Source organism: Sarcophilus harrisii, chromosome 1, assembly GCF_902635505.1.
Source record: "Sarcophilus harrisii chromosome 1, mSarHar1.11, whole genome shotgun sequence".
NCBI lineage: Eukaryota > Metazoa > Chordata > Mammalia > Dasyuromorphia > Dasyuridae > Sarcophilus > Sarcophilus harrisii.
Window position 1 is genome coordinate 271,210,320 of NC_045426.1, and position 15,064 is coordinate 271,225,383.

Here is a 15,064-nt window from a genome sequence, read left to right on the forward strand (position 1 = left end):
GAAAAAGAATTTGTGACAATGGTAACTGGTGCTATATCATTCCCAGCTTAGATTTGTTTTGCATTCACTTCTTTGGTTAAGGTAAAAGACAAAGTGGTTGAGTCATGTCTGATTTCAGACTTTTTCTAAGTCAAGAGCTAATTCTTGGAAGTCCTATTACCATACCAATCCCATAAGCTCCTATGAGACCATTATTATTATTTTTTCACTAATTATATTTTAGGACAGTCTTTTTAGAGGATTATATTTACAACATTTTTCTTAAGCTTTCCATTAGTTGATGTTTCTAATCAGACAACAGTAGAGATCATTTTGACAAGATTCAGTACCTTAGAGTCTCCTACGAGTGCAATACTGATGGAGAGTTTGCGCTTCATTCCTCCACTCAGTGAATTAGAAAATGCATTGCGCTTTTCTTCCAGGTTAAAAATATTCAACATGCGATCAATTTCATTATTTAACTTCTTTTTAGAAAATCCTTTCAGCTAAAACACCAACAGAGAAGATTTAAGTAGTCTTCTAAATTTGAATACAAATCTTAAAAGTTAGACCTAGCAATGACCTTAGAGATAACTCACTCTCATATTACAGATGATGAAAATGAAGTTCATAAAAGTGAAGTGACTTACTCCATGCTTAATAAGTGACAGAGCTGGGATGTGAACCTAAGTGTTTCTTCCCTAGATCCAAATATTTTTCTCACTCCACTACAGTGCTACAATTTTGAATAATTTTAGTTTCAGATGTTCCCCTCCCCAAGTCTGACTTTATTTTAAAAGGATTAAGGCAGTGCTATGTATTGTAAATAGTGTAAGATTTGGACCTTTTAAAATGTGGGGGAATCAAATGACACCCCTAAGCCTCATTTATCTGTAGAAAGGTGTGGCCTAGATGACTAAATGACTACATGAAAGTTCCTTTCCAGGTATAAATCTAAGGGAATACTATTTTGGGATATTCTAAGGGTGATATTTCTTAGACCCATCACCTTCAAAAGGATGTGAAAAGAGGAAAAAAAATTTTTTTCTTTGGATTACCATAGCGAAGAAGTAAAGATGTTCAGATACTGTCAAATAATCAAACAGGAGGTCATGCTGAGGGCATAAACCCAGGTTCTTTCGGATTTGAACCATATCTCTTGTGATTTCAAAGCCATTGATATATGCCTGTCCACTTGTAGGAGGATACAGACCTGAGGACCAATCAAAAATATCTCAGAAGCTTATCTGCAGTAACAGAACTTCTGTATTGAAGTTCCCATAAGAACCCAGACTAAATGAATCCCTTCTACTTTAATCAATTTGATTCAATAAAGAATTATTTAATGCTACTATATGTAAAGTAATGATTTAGATATTGCAGATAATGAAAAGTGCATATAGTTCCTAGTTTCAGGGAGATTATATTCTACTGGGGGGAATGTCATGAATGAAAATCAATAATATATATGGAAAAGAATGATATGGGCAAATAAGAGAGCTAGAGAAAACCCAATAGGGAAATGTATGTGTGGAAAAGACTTTCATCTGGGGTATTAGAGAAAGTTTAAGGAGATAGCATTTGAATTAAGCACAAACAGATGAGAAAGATTTTGATTTTTTTCAAGATCTCCAGACAGCACAAGGAAGTATTATAGACCATCTGTCCAGCCTCTTCACTGGACCCCAGAAGCTACATCCAGAATGCAACCAGTCAGAGTCTAAAAGGAAGGAGAAGGAAAGGAGACAGAGAGAACTGTTCATTCTCCACCCCCAGGAGATAAGAGGAAAAACAGGCCATGAATTTAAACTGATCCTCCTTAGCAGCAGCAAATTGCCTACCTAGTCCAGAAAAAGAGGGGTTAAAGTATCTGTGTTACTGGAAAAGGAACATCCTTACCCCAAATATTTTCTGAAGCTTGGTAGATTCGCAGGCTTTTGGGCCCCATCTCAGGTTAAAGATGAGAGCAGAAGCACTTCATGACTGACTCCTTTTCACTTCTGTCTCTTCTTATACCTCTTATTGGAGGGTGGAGCTGTGAACTCCAAACACCATATTTAAAGAGACAGCTCAGTTCAGAACATCTCATTTCTCAACTGGCTGTACTATTTTGGGACCTTCTCTGACTTTTCTGCTATATTCCTGCATACGGTACCTTCTCTGACTCCCACCCTAATTTTTCAGCTTCCTTTTGTGTTGTCTCTCTCTTTCTCCTCCTGGCTCTCACCTGACATGATAAACTCTTTGATGGCAGAAGGTATTTTATCTATATCCTCAATGCCTAGCATATTGCTTGGCAACATAGCAAGCAGTTAATAAATGCTTAATGACTATTGAGCTTAGGACTACTAGCCCTACTTTGCTGAAAAGTATGGTGCATAAAGAGAAACAACATGAAATAAATCCAGAAAGAACTAAAATGATATTCTAAAGGAAAAGTGATAGGCTGAAAAGTCTAGATCTTATCCCAGAGCAATAAGAAATCATTGAAAGTTTCTGAACACAGCAGAATGACTAGTTCCAATCTGAATCTTAAAACAATTATTTTGACAACTACATGAAGGATGACTGTAGTTCAAGTAGAAGTAATTTAAGATGTGAACTATAGTAGTATTTGTTAGAATGAAGAGAAGGAAAGAGATATGAGAAATGTAAAAGTGGAATGATAAGACTTGGTGATTGATTGGTGCTGGGAGGTGACACAGAAAGAATAATTTAAAATGGTTCCAAGATTTCAAAGGTAGGTGACTAGAAAGATGGTTGCACCACCAGAAGAAATAGGGCAAGTCAGGATGAATGCAGTTGTGGACATGATGAAACATGAGTAAAGTATGTGGTACTCAGGGAAGGAAATTCACTGGCAGTTGGGAGACACAGAACTGAAACCCAAGGGAGATATATTAAGGATGAATTTATTGAGATGGTGACTAAGGAAGAGAGTGTAGAAAGAAAAGAAAAAAGAACTCTAATTTGAGGCTTGGAGGATACTCATGCATGCTTAGATGATAGGACAAGGATAATTAACAAGAAACTGAAAAGGAATTGAGAGCAGTTTCATGAGAAGCAAGATAAAAGAAGCAGAAGGTGGAAAATAGCTTCAAAAGGTGAAGAAAGAAAAGAGGATGAAGATTGAAAGGTTATTTTGAATCAACAGATCATCAGTGACTTTTGTTGAAGTAAATTCAATAGTAGGGTTAGAATTCAGATTGTGAGGAGTTGAGAAGCAAAGGAGTGAAGAAAAGGAGATGATGAGTAAAGGTAATTCTTTTTAGGAGTACAGCAGCAAGAAAATAAGATATACAATATGAGGATGACCGGCTCAAACAATTTTTTTTTTTAAGGCTAGGAGCTACCTGAGCACGTAGCCAATAGAGAGGGAAGGTATGAAAAGAGAGGTACTGAGCAAGAATCACTGGGAAAAAATGAAGTTTGGTGGATGCCAGGTTTAGAAAAACCTGCGTCTTTTCACCAAATACCACAATAACACCTCAAAATGAATAAACAAGTCAAACACAAAAGTTCTTATCATTCTAGAAAACAATCTGTAATTATTCAAGGAAAATTAACAAACTGCTCATATTCTTTTAGCCAGATTTATACCCCAAGAAAATAAGAAAAAGAGCCCGTATGTATTTTAATATTGATAATAATAGTTTTTCTGTTATAAAAAAATTGAAAACAAAATAGGTGCTATTGACTGGGAAATCATGAACTAACTGGGATATATGAATACAATGGAATATTATTACACTGTGAGAAACAGTGATTGTCTCTCAGTAAAGACTTGGTAGGGATTGAGTATCATATATACTATATGATAGGATTGATATGTTGAAGTTTAAATTTTTTTTGTGAGGATGATACAAACACAAATTTTAAATAATATTTAAGACAGGGTAGCTGAAATGGGGAGCTCCTCAAAACATAAGGAATCACATTTATAAAAGTCTTAAGAACAAGGAGGTCACTTGCAGGAACCAAATAGATGAACTTCTAGGTTGTGAGACAATGAAGATGATTTTCTCCTTTATATTATAGTCTAACTAGAGGTCACTACTAGTGACCAAAACATCTGGAACTGTAATGGGCTGAGGTTTGAGTTGATGCACTGAGGTCCCAAGTACATGAGGCTAAATAGTAATTGGACTATACTCTATTAATATACATGATTGGATAAAAAATGGTCCCTGCCCACTCTCTGTGCAAGTCCTGATGTGTTGTACAGGAAATGACGATTTTGGTAGGTGGAGGCAGAGAGAGGAACAGAAAGAGAAGCTGGGAGAGATTGGGCCTGGGTTCCTTTTTCCTAGCTGCTGGTCGTGTGGCTGCAGATCCAGCTAGCTTCTTGACTCAGCTGCACACATTGCTATTGCCGATTCTCTTCCACCTCAGATCCTTCTTCACTGAGAATAAAGACTGACGATTTCCCCCTAACCTGAATTCCTGACTCCTACTGATTTTAAAATACATGGTCTTCACATGGAACAAAGTGAGAGGTAGTAGTATGGTGTAGTATGTGAGTTAAGTTGAGAATTAGGAAGTCCTGCCTCTGTTCAAGTCCTGTCTCTGACATAATCAGCTGTGTTGTTATGGTCAAGTGCCTTAACCTCTCAATGCTCTCAGGAAAATCTTAAAGATTAAATTACACAGATGAGTTACCATGTTGGATTTCTGGAAATATTTTCTACACTTATGCTGATCAAATGACAAATCTGTTCAAAATGGAATAGATGTCTTGCAAACAACTAAAGTGATGATAATAGCGATGATTATGTAAAAACATATAGCACTTCAAGGTTTTCCAAAATATTTTACATACATGATTTCAGATGATCCTGATAACAATCCTGTAAAGTAACTGCTATGGTGTATACTAGCAAAAGAGAAGTTATGGTAACAGCTATGTTCTAGCAGGAAAGAAAACTAATAGAAAAGCCTTCTTAGAGAGGGTTATAGAAAAGGTCATACTGGAGGTGGAATGGTTGTGGAAATGATTGTTATAAAGGAGTGTGATGTTTCTTCTGAAAAAAATCTTAACTGTGGAAACTGATTAATGGCTTCCTAATTAATTTCCTGCAGGTGACTTCCTTGTTCTTAACTTTTATAAATGTGATTCCTTATGTTTTGGGGAGCTCCCCATTTCAGTCACCCTATGTTTTAAATATTATTTAAAACTTGTGTCCTAAATGTCTTTTACCCATTCTACAGAAAAGTTAGAATGTGTGAGAAGTTTTTTAATATGGATTGCGTTAACTACCTACTTTCCAAGTACAATTCACATTATATTTCCATTGAACTAGAATCAATTATCATATTTTACATATCATTATAACTTTGAATAGCATAGATTTGAATAATGTGATCATGTAATAGAATTCATTATTTACATGGACACAACTATGCAGTCTTTTCTTTGTACTTCAATTTCACATTGCCAACTACTGTCTATCTGCTTGACCTGCTGGTACCTCAATTTCAACATGTCTAAATTAGACTCAACATTTTTGATCCTCAATTTATCTTCCCAATGTGTCTCTGATGATACCATTTTGAAGTCATTTTTGAATCTCCCTCTTCTTTATGTTCCACATTTTAATCAGTTGCCAAGTTCTTGATTCCATCCACAACATTTCTGGCATATGTTCTTCTGTCTCCACTCATGTGACATCACCCTAATGAAAGCGCTCATCATTTCTCACCTGGATTATCACAATTGTCTCCTAATGGGTCTTCCTGCCTCCAGCTTTTCCCTTCTTAAATCCAGCCTTAAAATAAGATGTTAAAATACTTTTTTTAAAGGCAAAGGTCTGATCATGTCATTTTCCTGCTAAAAATCTTCAGTACTTCCTGTTGATATTCCTATCACATACCAGTATCCACACTACACTTCCAAAGCAATTACTAATGGGATGAGAGCTCTGCTAAGGCAAAAAAGCAAAATTTTAATCTTCTCTTCTCAATCACATGCTGAGGTACCACTATAGTGAGTGAGTATGTTTTAAAACAGTGCACTGGCTATAGGGACTAAAAAAATAACTTTTGAACTGATACTTTTCACTGAGCTATGATATACTGATTATATCTAAATGTATATATAAATGTATAATTTAGTGTTTAAACAATTTAATTTGAATCTTTTCTTAGAGTAAGTGTAAAGATGTCACTTTATGCTTGTTATACCTAGCAAACACTTCTGCCATCTTGCAGCACTTCATCAGTTTGGTATTAACATATTTGTTAAACCAGATGTGATTTAGTAATTTAATTTATATCACAAGAACTATAAGTGGTGTTAAAAAGGTTCCCTGTGGACAATTCTAGTCATCATTGAAAGACAGATTGATCAATATCTATCTATTTATCTATCTATCTATATCTATCTATCTATCTATCTTTATCTATTGAAAGCCAATAGATCAATTGAATAGATACATCTGTATTCACATAAATAGACAGATTGATAGACAGATAAAGAGACAGACAGTAGAACAGAGATATAGATGAACCAATTAGAAATAGGGTCCATCCACTGTAGGGAATGAGTATTATTGCTAGGCACAACAATTTTAATGGAGAAACTTGATTATTTATGAATTGCGAAAAACTATTGGAGGAGTCCCTATTAGACAAAGATTTTGAGGAAAACTATAAAACAGTCTGGTATAAATTGGATTTAATCTACTATTTTGTGCTTTCTACCACAATTAACTCAAAATATATGTCCAGAATTTTAGTCATACCATGGAAAAAAGGATGAGATGAGAATAAGACCAATTACCATTCATGAAAACTAGCTAAAGAGATTTCTTACTTAAAGGATAAGGAGTCAACATTTGTTAAGCATCTACTATTTTCAAAAGATACGCAAATTACAAATAACCACTTGGAAACATGTTAAAATCAATGAGAGTAAGAGAAATGCAAAATAAAATAACTACATTTCCATTCAAATTAACAGAGATGAAGAAGGATGAGAAAATTGGGCATACTGATGCACTGTGGGTAGAGCTATGAAGTGGTCTACACAGTGCATATGTGTGTGTTTTCATGTTCCTAGCAACTCCCTTTGAGGAAGGAAAGAAGTAAAAATAAATTGATATTTGGGAAATGGGAATGGTAGAAAAATTGTATCATAGGGATATAATATTGAAACATATGAGGTATTTGGGGAGGACTAATACCTCTGGTGTGAGAGCCTGTTGAGCCCTTTTCAGGGCTGCTCATTCCCCCTTTGGTGTCTGCCTTCATTCAACTCTCACCTGTGGTTCCAAAAGTTGTAGCATGAACAACAGCCACACCCCAGTAAGCTGTCTTGGCAGGTGAGCTAAATTATGCTGAGGTATCAGACAGGCTTAAAATCTGTCAGGGACTTAGGAAGATATCTACTCCAAGCATGTGACAACTTTCCCTAGTAATTAAATGGATGAGAACAGATTAATTCAACATTAATTCAATGTAGCTGAAGCAGATCTGTGGAATGCTTAGAACGCCATTAAGATACCGAAGGTGCCAACGTTATCCACTGCATCCTGGGCCCTCTCCAGTCACCCTAACTTTTGTCCTGCTTCTAGAGTATGATGAGAAAAGTGAGTGACAACTTTGTGCAACTCTGCCTCATTTAAGTACAATTCATATGCAAATCATGACACCACCCAAGATGGCATCTGTCTTTTCTGAAACCAAAGGATGTGTAATAAAAACTGTATGTAAGAAATGATCAATATAAAGAATTCAGAGAACTCATGGATGATTTGTAGGAAATGAAACAGGACAAAATACACAGAACAAGAGAACAATATATTCAATGATACAAAAGTACAAATTAAAAGATCACCAAAGGAAAATTGAACTTTGAGTAATGGAAAAACCAGTAAAAGTCCTAAAGAAGAAATAATGAAACATACTCTATCCCTCACAGGAAAGAGGTAGGTGACAGCTAGTATAGACTATCATCTACATTGTTAGACCAGATTTCTCCATACCAGATATTTTTGCTTAAGTGTTTTTTGTCACAATATAGGGTTCATACTAGAGTATAGGTAGGTGAATGTGGAATGACTTCAATATAAAAGCCAAAAACATAAATACATTTTGTAATAAATTACAACTACTAAGAAACTAGGAAGTCCACCCCATTCTTCCCAATGACACATTTAAAACTAGTCATTCATGTTGAATTCACAAGCTAGAGATGCTCTGGGGCAACAGATCTGATTTAGTTGGCCTACTTTCATCTTACTTAACAATTCTCCACAGAACTGGAAGTTTCCTAGAAAATGTCCTAGAGTTCAAGATGATAGGAACAATAGGAGAGAAAAATTAGCAGCTACCCAAAGAACACTACTGTCCATAAGAAGATAAAGAAATGGATTTAAGACACCTAGGGAGTTACCTCTTACAGAGGGCAGCTGCTATCAGCCACCACTCTTACCCATAAAGTTAAACTAGTTTTATTTCTACATCAGAGCAAAGCTTTAATAATCACTCAATCAACAATCAACTTATGAATGTACCAAACTCTTGGCTAGGTGTTCAAGCTATGATTTTATTACTATTCCAAATCCCCTGACTGATGAAAATGATACAGTAGAGGGAAGATGACATGATTCTGTTGTTGATGTGTTTATATAGAACTCAAATACCATGGAATTCTATCATAATATTCGGAATCCTTTGGATAAATCTCTTTTGGGTTTACATGTCTCTCTAAATGCCATGTACTTCTGTACCTAGAAAAAAGGGAAATTCCAAGTTTATGAGCTTTAATAGTCTGCATCATAACTCCAAAGAGTTGGAATACTAGGGGATATGAACAGTCCTTCCTCATCCAGATTAGGTTAATTAGATTCTTGTAGAGCTCTGCTATTATCAAGGAAGAATTGAGGGAAAAGAAAGTTGACTTTCAGTGAGTAATGTAATGACAATAAATTTAGCTCTAATAATAAAAGTGAGGGCTTGAAGGACTGTGGACAGCAAATCCTTGGTTTCTTGACTGATCAAACATACCTGTAAGCATGGACAAAGTAGTGGTCTTTCCTGCTCCATTATGTCCTAGAAGAACAGTAATCTGGCCCTCATATATGTTCAGATTTAGGTCTCTTACAGCCTCTTTGATATTACTCCCCACCACAAATACCTGTGGAGAGGTAAAGAAAGAGTAACTTTGCATCCATTTTCCTCACTCCAAAGAACTTAAAAAAAGGAAAGTATTCAAATCAACTATCCCTAAAAGTTATTCTACCTATATGTCAATAAAACCAAAGAGAAAATACAAAGGGAATAGATTTTAATACTTCATAGAATAAAACAGGATAAAGCTTATATGCAAAGGGAACTGATTTAGAGTTTATCAATAAAGCTTAAAGGAGCAGAGTTATATGCTTCCAGCATATAATGATGCAAAGCCTTAAAAGGAGAGTCTTAGTATCTGCATGATTACATGCAAGCAACAGCTATACTGTTCTTATATTCTTTATACAAATATATGAACTACTGCTACTTTTAAAGCAGTAGACTAGACATCTTAATGAGCGCAAAGAAGTATAAGACGAAATCTCTGCCCTTAGAAGCTTGGGAGATAAGATATTTGGACATGAAATTATAATTTATAGTACCAGGCAGTCTATGTATGTATTAAATATATGTTACAGAAAAAAAAAATACTACAGTCTTAAGGGGAAGGCTAATTCTGGGATAGAAAAGGTGATATTTTTAATGGGTCTTGGAGGGGAGTTGGGATTTTGCCATATAAGAAAGAGAGGTAATATTAGAGATAGGCAGAACAGTGTGAACAATGGTATAGAGCTGAGAAAGTATTATATGTGTTTGAGGCATACTGAATATAAACATAGAAACGCACAGCTGTAATTAAGGTGTAGATGAGCCAGAAATAGGGTCACAGTGTGCACTGCCTTCAGTGCCATGCTAAGCTGCTTATACTTTTTCTGGTAGGCTACCAATAAATGCTGTGTGTTAAGAGTCAAATGATAGAAATGTTTTAGTAAGATGAGTGTAGCAGAATAATATTGGAAATTTAGTAGCAACAAAAGACTGAAAAAAATTTGAAGGCTGAAATATAAATTGTTAATTAAAAGTTTAAAAGCATTCATGCTCTAATAATCAGAGAGAAAAGAAAGTTTAAGGAGCCTTCTTATGCCCACTAAATTGGCAAAGAAAATTTAAAATATAAAATTCATTTTAGAGGAGATGATAAACAGACTAAAAACATTTGATAGAACTACCAATTAGTTAAATCTTTCATCAAGCTAGCAATATATGAGTGACAAATGAGATTCTTGATCCCACTCAATACTTAGACAAATGGATTTATGATCTTACTGATGTAAATATTCCTTTCTTTTCTGAAATTACATATTTTTTCAATTAGCAAAAATCTGCTTGTTTTGCCCTTTCTCTTAACAATGAAAAGGAAAAAAACTCCAAAATCTTTGTTACAAATATTTACAAAATTTCCATGTCCAAATAAAGGTCTCATTTTGCACTATGAAGCCTTCACCTCTCTTACAAGGAAATGGGTAGTATGTGTTTCAACATTAGTTCTCTATGAAAGTGGCTTATCATCACCCTAATCATAGTTCCTGATTATTTAAAAGTTTTTCTCTTTATATATTATTGCTGTCTTTGTGAAATTGTTCTCCTGGTTCTGTTCACTTTATTCTATAACCGTTCAAATAAATCTTCCCAGGTTTCTATGAAATCATTCCCTTCATTACTTCTTTTTTTACTTTAATCTATTATTATTATTTTTTAAATTACAACTTTTTATTTTCAAAACATATGCACAAATAATTTTTCAACATTGACTCTTGTAAAACCCTGTATTCTAATTTTTCCCCCTCTTGCCCCCACCCCCTTCTGTAGATGGTAAGTAATCAGTAAAAAATATATGTTAAATCCATTATACCCTCCATTACTTCTTATAGCACAAAGTTTTTTTACACAGCTCTGATATTTTCATGAGGAAATTTTCCTTTTTAGGAGTATACCCAGTTTTGTTGGCTTATAAGCCCATCTCTATTACCTTATGGAATACTATATTCCATGCTCTTTGCTCCTTTGTAGTGATGTTTTCTAAATCATGTGTGATCAGGATTGTGACTCTTCTGAAGCTGAATTTCTGGTGGCTTCACGTATTTATTTATTTTTTGACCTAGAAACTCTGGATTTGGGATATAATATTTTTGGGAATTTTCACTTTGAGGTCTCAGAAGGTCTGTTGGATTCCTTTTATTTTCACATGACTGATTCTAAAAGATCTGGACAGTTTTATTTTAAGATTTCTTAATCTATGATATCCAGGATATTTTTTTTTATTACAGCATAATTCCAAACTGCTTTTTAAAGGAGTTATATTATGTCCCAGCTCCAACAATAATGTATTAGTGTTCTTATCTTTTTATAACCCCTTCAATTGACTCTTGTTATTCTTGGATACTAGACTTCTATCAAAGCAATCTAATGTAAACATTTTTCCATTTAATTGTTTGAGAGGATTCTGAATGCATTTTATTTTGCTCATGTAAGACATTTTCAAATTTATATAATCATATCGTTCCATTTAATTTTTTAGGGTCATCTCTAGGTAAGCATATTTCCTCTAACCATCATTGTACAGAGACATTACTTAATAGATAAATGGTCAGAAATTCAAGCTATCAAAACTATTTGATAAATTATCTAAATCATTAATAATAAAATGAATACAAATTAAAGCAACTTTGAGATTCTACTCCAGATATATAAAATTGTTAGAAATGACAAATATGGAAAATAATTGCAGTTAGATGGAAACCTATAGACTTTATTCATCAGAATATTTATCTTGGACAGACATTACCAATAGAATTTAATTAGGTTCATATTATGACTAATGTGTTTTTATTTAATATGAATATAACATATCTGATTACTTGCTATTTTGGGGAGAGGAGAGAAGCAGAAAAAGAATCTGAAACTCGAAATCTTATGTGAATAAGTGAATTCTAGATAGTGAAAATTATATGTAATTGGAAAAAATAAAATACCATTAAGTGGGAGAAAAAATAAATTGCTTTGTCAATTTTGAAATCCTAGGAGGGAAAAGAAATTGAATTAGGCACAAAATGAAAAAGGAGGAGAGGGAAATAGTTTTCCTTTCAATTTTTTAAAATACCCCCCAAGTTTCTCTCTAAAACAAAGACTCACCTTTTTATTCCTTTGGTAGTAGTTCTATTGCTATTAAGTATGAGATATTACAATTACCAAAGGTGAAGATCATTAAAAGGGTAATCGAAAAGCACATACCACGATACAGAAAATCAGTAAAAATAAAGTCAGAAAACAAATTTATCAAAGAAACTGTGGACTGGTCCTATGATTGGAACAAAGAATAGCCTATTGCTCCATTAATATTCTAATAATGTCAAGAGAAATTAAAGCAATGACTTCTAGCATAAGGCATCATGAAACTTTCCAGCCAAACCTAGTTTTTCTTAGGACCATGTGAAACAGCATTGAATTCCTCTATCCCATAAAAGAAGTTATAAAAAGACAGGACTGAAGTGAAAGCCACTCTAGACCACAAAGCTTTTGTGTAGGAGATGGTGCCAAGGTACTGGGGATATGGGTATACCCAGGAGACCGAAATTTAGTAACTCTAGTAAAATCACTTCAATGAGACAATAGTACATAAGAGATTAGAGGTCTGTGAAGGGGTAAAAAAGATTCCTGGGATCCGGACCTTTGTCATGATTTTATCTTCTGGTTATGGGGAGAATATGTTCCACAATAAGGAAGGTGACTGAGATGCTACGAGATCCAATCCTCAAGGAAACCAAAATCAGAAGGGAAGAGGTCAGGAAATAAGTGATAATAAAAAATAATGGAGAGGAGGGAGCCTGAAATCACTAAAGAATTGAGAAAAAAGAAAACTCAAAGACCTTGAACACAAACAGACAAATCAACAGGAAAAACAGTAGCAACAGAAAGAAATATGGCCTCCAGATCTAGTAAACAAGTTTAAGTATTTGTGAATAAATACTGCAAAATCAAAGAAAATGATCAGAAGAGAAAAACAGGAATCCTCAATGATAAACCTTACCAAAGATACAAAAAAATAGACTAACCATATTGGGAATCCAAATACGCAGATGTCTAAGACAACCTAGAAGAGAAGTAGTTACCAGAAATATGCTGATCCTGAAAGAAAACCAAAGAAATAATAAATGTGGAAGCTCTCTAAAATTGTAAACAAATATGAGGTCATAGAAAAGAACTAAATGTTCAATTTCAAGAAGAGGTTTGAGTCAAAGTGATCTTTATTTTATCTAAGGATTAGATACTTTAATCCTTTGATAGCTTTATGTCTTGACAAAGAGTTAAATAACAGCATTTATATACTTCATACTACCATTATCCAAGAAAAAGAATAGATTATGTTTTAACATTATTCTTACTCTGAGTTGTCAGATTTATCTAACTCTGAAATTGTGTTTGTGTATGTGATTCTTTGATATTGCAGTCTAATTTGCTTCACCTAATGCTAGAGGCTGGAAGTACAACAGAAACATGGTTTGTTGATAAAGTTGTATTTTTAAATTATTCGACTGTGGCCAAGCAAGGGTTTGATAATACAAGATTCGGGAGAGCATCCCACATCTTTTATCTGGTGCATCCAGATGCACTAGATGTCATGACTAGAGAAATAAACAGAGAAGCTTTGTTTTTTTTCAATAAGGAGCAAGAAGCAACCAATTTGCAATGATTCAAATCAAGAATTTACTTAGTCTTTTCATAGAAAAACATAGTTGTAGTAGAATATATACTTCTTGAGGGACTATTTCATTTTTGGTTTTATTCCAAATGGATATGTGATCAAAATATAAAATATCTCATCATTTCAGCAAAAAAAAAAAAAAAAAAAGGAGATAGAAGGTACCCCATATAATAATTATATAGTGATCAGAGAGAATTCTTATTTCAATGGAAAAAAAATTAATTACAGATGTTAAAAATAGACAATTTCAATTATATAAAGTAAGAAAGTACTTGTGCAAACAAAATTATTATAGCTATATTTTGAAGAGAACTCAAATGGTAGTATCTCTGAGAAAGGTTTGATATTCAAAATAGAAAAGAAATAGAACCGAAAAACTAAGAACAAGAGCCAGTGATCAAAGATTATAAACAGGAAGTTTTCAAAAGAAAAGTGCAAGCAAATCACTAATAATAGGAATGCAAATCAAAACAACATGCACATATCAGATTGGCAAAGATGACAAAAACCAAAAATGTAAAATGTTGGAGGGGTTATGAAGTGTTTTGTTTTGGAAAGCCATTTGGAATGTTATAAATAAATTACATATCTTTTGATCCAATGGTATCCACTAGTAGGCAGATGTTTCAAAGAAGTAAAAGACAGGTAAAGGTTGCATAAATACAGAAAATTGTTTGTCTGTCTGTTTTTGCTGTAGCAACTGGGGTTAATTGACTTGTCCAGAGTCACACAGCCAGAAAATGTTAAGTATCTGAGGCCACATTTGAACTCAGGTCCTCCTGACTCCAGGGCTAGTGCTCTATCTACTATACCATTTAGCTGCCTCAGAAATTACTTTTAACAGCACTTTCTGTAATAGCAAAAAATTGAAAAGAAAGTGAATACCTATCAATTGAAAAATGACTGACCAAATCATGGTATATTAATATATTGGAATTCTATTTTTTAAGAAATGAAGCATTCAGAAAAACAAGAAAACTGGTGCAAGAAAAAATAAGCAGAAGTAGGGAACTACTTTGAATAATGACTACAGTAACATAGAGGAAAACAAGACTGAAAGTCTTTAGAATTCTTACATTGCCTAATCATGATTTTAGGGTTCTGATAGCAAAGTATGCTCCATGTCTCTAAAGAAAAGTCAGTCTTTCAATTAACATATATTAAGGGCCTATTATGTGCAAGGAAAATAGTGGGAACACAATGAAAGGTAAAGGTAAGTTCTTTCTTTTAAGGAGCTCACAATCTAATAAAGAAGACAACATGGAAATAATTATATATAAACAAGGTATGTATAGGATAAATTGGAAGAGA

The 15,064-nt window shown here is 33.9% G+C and overlaps 1 protein-coding gene across 1 annotated transcript in view; it reads right to left on the reverse strand.

Moving 5' to 3' along the window:
- The window catches only part of LOC100920109 (ATP-binding cassette sub-family A member 3-like), a 165,941-nt gene that overhangs the window by 73,838 nt on the left and 77,039 nt on the right, over window positions 1–15,064 (reverse strand). The window contains exons 13-15 of the mRNA XM_031942112.1: window positions 8,986–9,115; window positions 1,038–1,192; window positions 330–485 (exon numbers count right to left, since the gene is read on the reverse strand). Coding sequence (XP_031797972.1) covers window positions 330–485; window positions 1,038–1,192; window positions 8,986–9,115 — 441 coding nt within the window. The remainder of the gene's footprint in view (window positions 1–329; window positions 486–1,037; window positions 1,193–8,985; window positions 9,116–15,064) is intronic.